This window comes from Carlito syrichta, unplaced genomic scaffold (assembly GCF_000164805.1).
Source record: "Carlito syrichta isolate Samal-C Ts95f unplaced genomic scaffold, Tarsius_syrichta-2.0.1 Scaffold115681, whole genome shotgun sequence".
NCBI lineage: Eukaryota > Metazoa > Chordata > Mammalia > Primates > Tarsiidae > Carlito > Carlito syrichta.
Window position 1 is genome coordinate 704,187 of NW_007059777.1, and position 7,163 is coordinate 711,349.

At 46.7% G+C, this 7,163-nt stretch overlaps 1 protein-coding gene and 1 pseudogene across 1 annotated transcript in view; both read left to right on the top strand.

Moving 5' to 3' along the window:
- TMPRSS5 (transmembrane protease, serine 5) overlaps positions 1 to 2,073 on the top strand; it is a 43,630-nt gene extending 41,557 nt beyond the window's left edge. The window contains exons 12-14 of the mRNA XM_021706330.1: positions 49 to 191; positions 458 to 610; positions 2,059 to 2,073. Coding sequence (XP_021562005.1) covers positions 49 to 191; positions 458 to 610; positions 2,059 to 2,073 — 311 coding nt within the window. The remainder of the gene's footprint in view (positions 1 to 48; positions 192 to 457; positions 611 to 2,058) is intronic.
- Positions 2,074 to 4,328: 2,255 nt separating this feature from the next.
- On the top strand, positions 4,329 to 5,084 carry LOC103275984 (annotated as a pseudogene).
- Positions 5,085 to 7,163: the final 2,079 nt, after the last annotated feature.

Sequence of the window (7,163 nt, forward strand, 5' to 3'; positions counted from 1 at the left end):
CTGGGGCCTTACTCTGTGCCCTGCAGCCTTTCTTGGTGTCCCCTGCAGCCCACAGCTCAGACACGCTCCAGGACACGGTGGCACCCCTGCTCAGCACCCAGCTCTGCAACAGCTCCTGCGTATACAGTGGAGCCCTCACTGCCCGCATGCTGTGTGCCGGCTACCTGGACGGGAGGGCTGATGCATGCCAGGTGTGGCCCATGCTGGAGGGAGGGCGTAGGGGGCCTGCTATGGCTTGGCCTCCTGGTTTGAATGTCGGTGGCATGAGAAGGCCTCTGTAGGAGGGAGGCCACCTAGGAGCTCATGCCAAGGGATTAGAGAGGGGCGAGGTCAGGTGTCCCAGCTGGAAGTAGGAGGGGTCTGGGGAGGAGCCACCATGCCCCCAAGGAGGTCTGGGGCTCCTGCACTAGAGGACTAACTGGCTGTTTCTCTGTGTCTCCATGCCTGGATTCCTCAGGGGGATAGCGGGGGCCCCTTGGTTTGCCCAGATGGGGGCACATGGCGCCTGGTGGGGGTGGTCAGCTGGGGTCGTGGCTGCGCAGAACCTAATCACCCGGGTGTCTACGCCAAGGTAGCTGAGTTCCTGGACTGGATCCACGACACTGCTTGGGTGAGTGTGGGGGCACGCTGGGCAGGGAAGTTTCTAAAGGATTTGCTTCTCAGATGTTGTGAACCTCACCCCTAGGCCTAGGCACTGCTGAGGGCCAGGAAGGGGATTAGGAAATGTTCCCTAGACGGGGCAGAGGAAGAAATGATGCTTATAACATTGAATCCACTGAACATCTATTAAGTTAAGCATTAACTGGACTGGGTGTGGTGGCTCATGCCGGTAATCCTGGCACTTTGGGAGGCTGAGGCAAGAGGACTGCCTGAACCCAGGAGTTCGAGACCAGCCTGGGCAACATGGAGAGACCACATCTCTATAATAAATTAAAAAATTAGCTGGGGGTAGTGGCACATGCCTGGAGTCCCAGCTACTTGGAAGACCGAGGCAGAAGGATCTCATGAGCCCCACAGGTTGAGGCTGTGGTAGTGGTAATCATGCCACTGCACTCCTGGGCAAAAGAGTGAGACTGACTCAAAAGAAAGAAAGAAAGAAAAAAAACATTAACTGGGCAAGGATAGATATGAGTATGTATCCCAGATCTGCCCTTTCCTGTTTGAGCTTTGGCAGGTTCCTAACCTTGGTAAACCTGTTTCCTGATAATAATCATTGTGGCTACCTTATATGCTATTGTGATGATTAAATGAGATAAGACCCTTACAATGCCTAACCCAGTGCTGGGCTTAGGGTGAGTACTCTGTAGTGTTAATCTCCTTTCATCATTCATGCCTGGTCTCTAATGTAGTTACTAGTGGCCACATTTCCTGCACTGCGGAGACAGTACTGCATTTAGCAGTTTGGTTTCCGCATCTAAGTAAATTATTATGTGATCCCGGGCAAGTTGTTCAATGGGAGGGCCAAGAGAGAGCATGTGTATCAAAACACACCAAAACACACGATTTGTATGAAGTATTTTACAAATGCAGAGCGTGACAATGAGAAGCAACTTACTCCAAGGTTGAGCTCCGGGGTGAGTGGCAGATGATAAACTTTAGAGTTTACAGGAGATGTATGTGTCTATCTTCTCGTTCACATCTAACAAAAAAAAGGTTTTTTTAGCCCCATTTGATAGAAGTGAAAATCAAGGATCTGAATGGTTAAAGGATTTACTGCAACTCCAGAGCTTTGGGAGGCTGAGGTGGGAGGATTGCTTGAGCCTATGAGTTTGAGACCAGCCTAGGCAATCGAGCGAGATCTCATCTCTACAAAAACAAAAACAAACCCCCCCCACAAACTTAGCCAGGTGTGGTGATGCCCACCTGTTGTCCTGGCTACTCAGGAGGCCAAGGCAGAAGGATCACCTGAGCCCAGGAGGTTGAGGCTGCAGTGAGCCATGATTGTGCCACTGCCTTCCAGCCTGGTGACAGTGAGACCCTGACTCAAAAAAAAATGTTACTTTTTCAGTGTGTCATAGAGCCATGCTGTGAGCCTGGCTCCTTTCTCTTTCAGTCTAGGACTCCCTCCTCTAGGTCCTGTTGTCTCCTCCCCTTCACTGCACACCACCCTCATGTTTCCTGGGGTCTCCAGCAGGTCCACTAGGTGGAGGAGTAACTAGACGGAGGAGAAGCCGCAGCCTCTGATGCCGAAAGTGTGGATATCCTACCTGCGTGACAGAGACTGTGTCCCCCTAAGGCCAGCGGCTGGACCACCAGGCCTCTCCTCTCAGGCCCTGATTTCAGAGTCCTTCTTTCTTCCAAGAGAGAATCAGTGACAGGAGGGGAGCCTGGGTTGGGAATGGCGGAGGAGTTGAGGAATGAGGAGGAGGAGAGAGGCAGGAGCTAGAGATGAAGAGGCAGCTGGAAGCAGCTGGAGGCCTGTACACCTACTCTCTCCCCTACCCAGCCCCTGTTTGCATCTATTGGGAGGGTGCTCAGGGATGCCCCCAGGCCTGCCTTCTCCCTGTGTCCTTGGGTGGGCTAAGTACCTTCCTAAAGGATTCCCTGGCTCAGAGGCTCCTGGGCAGATGGAGTCAAGACTAGGCCCAACCCAGATTAAGCCCTTGGGAGTCTGGATCCTCACCATTTCACATTGGTTTTACCCACTTCCGGTTCTCACCCAACCCTGGCTGGCCCTGCATGGACACTGGAAAACAAGGAGGTTGGAATCCGTCTAAGGTGTTGGTTTTAAGGTGACAGTTCTGTGAACTGGTCCAAGGTGTTCTTAAAATGATGTGTGATCTCTGTCTAGTTTCTCTCTCTCTCTCTCTCTCTCTCTCTCTCTCTCTCTCTCTCTCTCTCTCTGTCTCTCTCACACACACACACACACACATCCTATATACATTATAGAATAGAATTACAACTTTTCTTCTATACATGTTTCTTGGAGCTTTAGTGCTGATTCCTGCTCTTCTACTCTAGAATTTTGGCAAGTGTTTGTCTAATTCTTTACATTTGTTAAATCTGCAATGAAAGCCTTAGCCATCTGGATGCTCTAAGGTCTGGAGTCTGAGAACCACTTGAGTTGCTGCTCCCTTGAGCAAGGTGTTGTTTCCCCCAGGGTCCAGCTCTCCTTCTTGGCCCTTGTTTTCGAGCTGGGCCTTTTGACTTGGGGAGCTCTCTTTCTGAGTTTATGCCCAGTTAGCATTTTCCTGGTTAAGTCTCTTCTCTCTAGCAATTAAAATGCAATGGGCATCTTGTTTCTGAAAATGGCAATGAATTTTTTTTTTTATGGTGCTCACCCCAGGAAATGCAATCAGTGTTTAGCAATAACAGAACTTTGTGAGTTTATCAGCATATTTTTGGAGGAGTTGTACAAATGACTGTTCATTACTGGAGGGTCTGTTTCTTTATATGAAATGTACTAAAAAAATAAAGGTTTCAATTTGCTGTCATTTTATTACCTGGGGAAGAGGTTCTCGGGAGTTTGCTGTCAGATTACAGAAGCAACACGGAAGATGTTCTGATGGGTGGCAAAATAGCCTCACCCTATGTTCCTAGAGCCTAGACCACCCGCCTCACCCTGAGATCAGCATTTACTACTGAGCTTCCTTGGGTCCACAGGTCAGGAGGCAGTGACAGGGCATCAGAGAGGAGTTAACAGCAAATCTATCAGCTATGATAATTTTTTTGTGATATCAACCATAAGCATTTACTTATTTAAAGAGAAGTTAAAAAAAATTACAGCCATGATGACCTATTAATAATCAGAAACATTTGAATAGTGCTTTATAGTTTATAAACTATAAACTATATAGTGCACATGTGGGATCTCAAAGATATTATTGTCCCCATTTTACAGACAAAATTAGAGGCAGTAAGTGACTTACCCAAGATCACCCAGTTAGTAAGCACCAGAGTCAGGATGAGAATTGTGGGACTTTTGACTCCAAATCCATATCACTGTCTTTCATGGGATGAATGAGATGGTCTAATATTGCACCTAAGAATAGAATTGGAAGGTACCTGACCAGGTCACCTGATCTAGTCACCTGCCTAGGCGAGGTAACCGGGACCCCAGAAGCATAGAGGCTCCTGACAAAGACTCTTCTCAGATACTATTCTTAGCAATTTCCTATTCTGCATGAGAGCCATGGTCTGACTGAAGCCTTACAAATGAATATCTCCCACAGGAGAACTCTACCGAGTACCCTCATTAGAGAACTTGCTAATGGTGAGTTCCTGCTTACCTCCAGAAACTCCTGGTAGTTTTGGCTAGGATGTCAGTCAAATCTGTAGACTCAGAAGCTCTCATTTTTCTCTGTTAGAACCTGCCAACCCAGATCAATAGCTGCAGCTCTAGAAAGATGGCAAAGCAAGAACAAAGAAAAGTCCCTTTGGTTCCATAAAATCTCCTGAAAAAGAGGAAAGTTTATCAAGTTCTTAAAGCCACCCAGGCAAAGCAGGCACTTTTGGCAAAGAAGGAGCAGAGAAAAGGAAAAGGGCTCAGGTGTGAGCAATTGGAATTGTTCCTATATGATTCCTGGCAGCAGAAATGTGACAGTGTGCATCTCAGAAGACTAGAAGTGAAAATTCATGCTTTGGAATTGGCAGATAAACACTCCTTAGCCTTTGTTGTACATATCTAAAGGATTGATGGGGTGAGTTCACTGATGCAGAGGACCACTGCAAGGCTTTGCCTGAAGAAAAATTTTAGAGGCGTCTTTGTCAAAGTCAACCCCCAAGGATTAAAAATGCTGCGTATTGTGGAGCCTTATGTAACTTGGGGATTTTCAAATCTGAAGTCTGCTTGGGAACTTATCTTGAAATGTGGACAAGCCAATATCAAGAATAAGACCATCCTTCTGACAGACAACCCAGTGATTGAGAACCACCTGGGGAGGTTTGGTGTCATTTGCTTGAAAGACCTCATTCATGAAACTGCCTTCCCTGGAAAGCATTTCCAGATTTCATGGTTCTTGCACCCTTTCCAGCTCTCAGTGAGTCACCACGCTACCAAAAATGGAGTAGGCTTCCTCAAGGAGATGGGCTTACCTGGTTATCAGGGTGAATGCATCAATCAGCTTATCCACCAGCTGAATTAGACCCAGAATATCTGAAAGCCCAATGCATGGGAAGCACATGTTTTTGTTTTTGGAATTGTTATCAAGTATCTTCAGAGATGATTATTTGGGGGCTCTTTCTTCAAACACTGGAAGGGAAGGGTCAGGGAAAAGTCAGAAGGTTATGTTCATGGCAGGCACCTCTCATCACAGTTCATTTCCAAGGAAAAACTACGGTGTTCTCCACATTGGCTGCCACTGCCTCTGAAGTCGACATATGTCATGCAGGAAGGAGTCCCACTTGGTCACATCTTTCTATCCTGGGGTTCAGTGTTGGTGAATAAATAATGCAAGCATGTATACAAGGCTCCCCAAGACTCCTGCAGCAGCGGACCAAGTCCAGGGGCATACCTGAATCTGGGAGTCCCTGGGGCCTTGCCTTGAAAATACTTGAAATACAATTAGGAACAAGAACACAAAAACAGCTCAGTTGTCTTTTTTTCTGAGTCCATGTTTCAACTTTTGAGTAATGGCTTTGAGAGCTCTCACGCTTAATTGGCTCTAAGTCCTTTCTTCTACCTCAGGATTTAAGAGTGAAGGACTCCTTCACTAGGAAAACATACATATATTCAAAATTTTACTTGCAGTTTTAGGGTGTTCATAGACCCTTCTCAGAGACCTATGTACCTTATGTGAGGAAGTCGTTCTTTTCAGACCACCCAGGCCCTGATCTTGCTAGTCTCTAGTTCCATGTCCCGTAGGAGACAAAAGCTTACCAAGACAACTCTTTCCTTTTATGGGGCAGACTGTGTTTCTCCTGCACCATCTATAACTCTGGGAAATGCCCAACCCTTCCCCCTGGGCTTCAGGATGGAAGTTCCTGATTTCTCTGAAAATCAGCCATCTCTGTAAAACCCATATCAGGAAGGAATGAATGATTTTCTTGATTTGGCATGGGTGCAATTAGCACTATATGGCTTTTTAGGCCCCAATTAGGTAGGTTAATTGATCTTTGCACATTCTGGACTCCAGAACTATTGTCCTTTGTCCTGCTGGTACAGATGTAGCGGAGCAATAAAAAGGCTTCTGGGGACATTGATACCACTTGTGTTTTGTGTTTTTTGTCACTGTCCATCCCTAAGTGGGCCTTCCCTCTGCTCCCTTCCCTTAGTTGCCCCAGCTTGCCATCTGAGCAATTGGTGAGGATGTACCAGGCCTAGATTAAACTAGAAAACGTGATTGACCATTGTATTCCCTGGTCCTTTCAGATCAGCTCTGCTGCAATTTTTGCTCAAGGGGTCCTCAGACACAGCTATGAAATTGATTTAGAGGTATAACAGTGCCTTAAAATATGCCAGGTTATGAGGTAATTAATTAGGTTGGTTGGCTTCGAAGTTAACCTGCCAAGGATGATGTTATTCATCCCGTAAAGCATTGTGAAATCAAATTACTTTAAAATGATGTATCACAAAGCCTAGGGAAAAAGGCAGTTGTGAGTATGGAAGTCTAGGGCTTATACTACACTGTCTTATACTACATATGGGAACAGGGTTTACAGTCGTGCCTGTAAAATGAAGCTAATATTCTCCAGCCTGTCAGTCTCAGTGGTGTTTAAAAGGATTAGGCAAGACAATCGCTTGTTATTTATAATTCTTTATAAATAAAAGAGGTTTCCATAAAATAAAAAAATTAAAAAAAAAAAAAAAGAACCTGCCAATCCAGCTCTTAGGAGAGTAAAGAGAAGTGAGTGGCCTGGACAGCTCTGATCCTCTGGGGCTCTGATCCCCTGGGCCTGCTGCTGGAATGCAGGGGTGAAGGTGAGGCCAGGAAGGGTGGGGGAGATTCAGGTCCAGAGGGTTTTAATGAGGACCAGCTGGTTGGTTAAGCTCCACAGGGAGTTTGGGCTGTCTTACTGGAGCGATGAGACTTCTTTGCAATAAATGATTAGTGGGCAGCCAGGCACAGAGTTGAATGGAGAGGTGGTCTTTGCTAAGGGAGCTCCAAGGGCCTCTTGTTGGATGTTAGGGTGATTCTGTGTGCAGGAAACTGCCCTCCTTCCCAAGGGTACACATCCCACCTGGCTGGGCTGAGCTTTGAGCCTCCCAAGGGCAGTCCTCCTTG